The sequence below is a fragment of the Dipodomys ordii genome, unplaced genomic scaffold (genome assembly GCF_000151885.1).
Source record: "Dipodomys ordii isolate 6190 unplaced genomic scaffold, Dord_2.0 Scaffold6, whole genome shotgun sequence".
Lineage (NCBI taxonomy): Eukaryota > Metazoa > Chordata > Mammalia > Rodentia > Heteromyidae > Dipodomys > Dipodomys ordii.
This window is the reverse complement of record NW_012267222.1, coordinates 11,703,785-11,705,854: the sequence shown is the minus strand read 5'-3', so window position 1 is coordinate 11,705,854 and position 2,070 is coordinate 11,703,785. Positions and strand designations below refer to the sequence as shown.

Below are 2,070 nucleotides of genomic sequence, written 5' to 3'. Positions count from 1 at the left end.
GGGCACTGTCCCTCAGCTCTTCAGCTCAAGGCTAGCGCTCTACCACTTGAGCCATAGCACCACTTCCAGCTTTTTTTTCTTTTTGCTTATGTGGTGCTGAGGAATCGAACTCAGGGCCTCATGCATGCAAGGCAAGCACTCTACCACTGAGTCACCTTCCCAGCCCCACAAGTGAGCCATTCTTAGGTACGTACCACCTTCTTTCTGGTCTCCATTGCCAAATATAGGTTTGGAAGAAATAATGACAAGAACTGTTAGTTCCACTGGTCTATATGCTAGGAGGTTGTTAGCAAGATGGGGGAGGAAAGCCTGTCCCTTCTTAACTTCAAACCTTGTCAGAATTAACCGAGGGGTTTCTAGAAGGCTCCAAAGCATTTGGTGACCATAGCAACTCAAGCCAAACTCCTAGGCTCTCGGCTCCGCCTACCGCTTCGTGGATGCGCTTGTTGATTGGTTCATCCAACTGCCCAATGGTGAGCGAAGCGGGCTATTTCCCGCGCGGTGAATGGCCGCTGGCCTGGGGGGAGAGGCGGGAGGAGGGAAGGCAGGCGGGCCTTGGCGGCCAGGCGCGTGCGTGTTTCCGGCTCCGCAGCGGAAGACTGAGGAGCGGAGCCGTTGGGTCGGACGCTGCCGTGAGGGGCAGGAGAGCGCGGGTCTCGAGTGCGGAGATCGGGGCTTAGATCGGAACCGGAGCGATGGGCGGGGAGCAGGAAGAGGAGCGGTTCGACGGCATGTTGCTGGCCATGGCGCAGCAGCACGAGGGCGGCGTGCAGGAGGTAACCGCCCGCGCGGCCTCGGCTCTCAGGCCCGAGGCGCTGGCCCACCCAGCAGCCCCGCGCGCCCGCCGCCCTCCCCCTGCCTCTGAGGGCCGAGGCCACCCCCGCCCCGGGCGGCCTGGAGGGCTCCTGGGATCCCCCGCACTCCAGCTTCCGGTTGGGCCACCCTCGTCCCTCTGGCGGGGCTCTGCCCCTTGGGTATCAGTTCCGGGCCTGTGGCGCCCCTCCATAGTTACTGCTTTAATAATCCCAGCGCCCCGGAATTCCCCGGCCCCTCTCCCCGAGTCTTAGGGTCACCCCTACTTACACACACACTCATGCTTCTGGTCCCCGACAAAAACTATTCAAGACGTGATTTACGTCCATCTAATCAAATGTGGAGCCAGTCGGCTAAGTAGTGTGCGGGCTGGGGGCGGGGAGGGGGAAGCACGTGGTCCTTTTCTGCCGTGAATGGAATAGACTTGTATTCACAACTAGGTTCCACCCCCTACAGATTGGCCGCATTTCTCTCCAAGTTACGGTTTGCGTGTCTGAGATGGAACTATGAATCCCAGTTTTGTCGATTTGTAGTGTCTTGAAGTGTAGTGTCTTGAAGTTCATTCAGCATGGTGTTTTGTCTGGATTGTTTCACGTGGCCTAAACACTCATGAACCTGGATCTAGAGGATATAGTCCTTTGCCTTCTTGGAGCTAAAAAGCATTTCAAAAGCATAAATTATACTGGGTGACAAGGCCCAATAACACATGTGTATGAAGGATAAGAGGTCAACTGGCAGGCTGGTAACATCCTGAGTTCTACCTTCAGCATCCCAGAACCCTCAAGGTCTGGGAATGTGGCTTGTGGTAGAGTATTTGCCTAGCATGCTTGAAGCCCTGGGTTCAATTCCTCACTATCACATAAACAGAAAAAGCCAGAAGTAGTGCTGTAGCTCAAGTGGTACAGTGCTAGCCTTGAGCAAAAGAAGCTCAGGGACATTGCTCAGGCCCTAAGTTCAAGCCCCAGGACTGGCAAAAAAAAAAAAAAGCCGGGCACCAGTGGCTCATGCCTGTAATCCTAGCTACTCGGAAGGCTGAGATCTGAGGATCATGGTTCAAACCAGCTCTGCAGGAAAGTCTGTGAGACTCTTCAGTAAAACACTAGAAAACTGGAAGTGGTGCTGTGGCTCAAGCAGTAGAGCTCTCAGCTTGAGCTGAAGAGCGCAGGGACAACGCCCAAGCCCAGAGTTCAAGCCCCACGACCAACCAAAAAAGAAAAAAGAAAAACCACCCAAAAGTACAGTTTAAAAAAAAAAAAA

General features: G+C 54.4%; 1 protein-coding gene across 1 annotated transcript in view; it reads left to right on the top strand.

Moving 5' to 3' along the window:
• Positions 1-559: 559 nt before the first annotated feature.
• Nudc (nudC nuclear distribution protein) overlaps positions 560-2,070 on the top strand; it is an 18,652-nt gene continuing 17,141 nt past the window's right edge. The window contains exon 1 of the mRNA XM_013035691.1: positions 560-776. Coding sequence (XP_012891145.1) covers positions 696-776 — 81 coding nt within the window. The 5' untranslated portion in view covers positions 560-695. The remainder of the gene's footprint in view (positions 777-2,070) is intronic.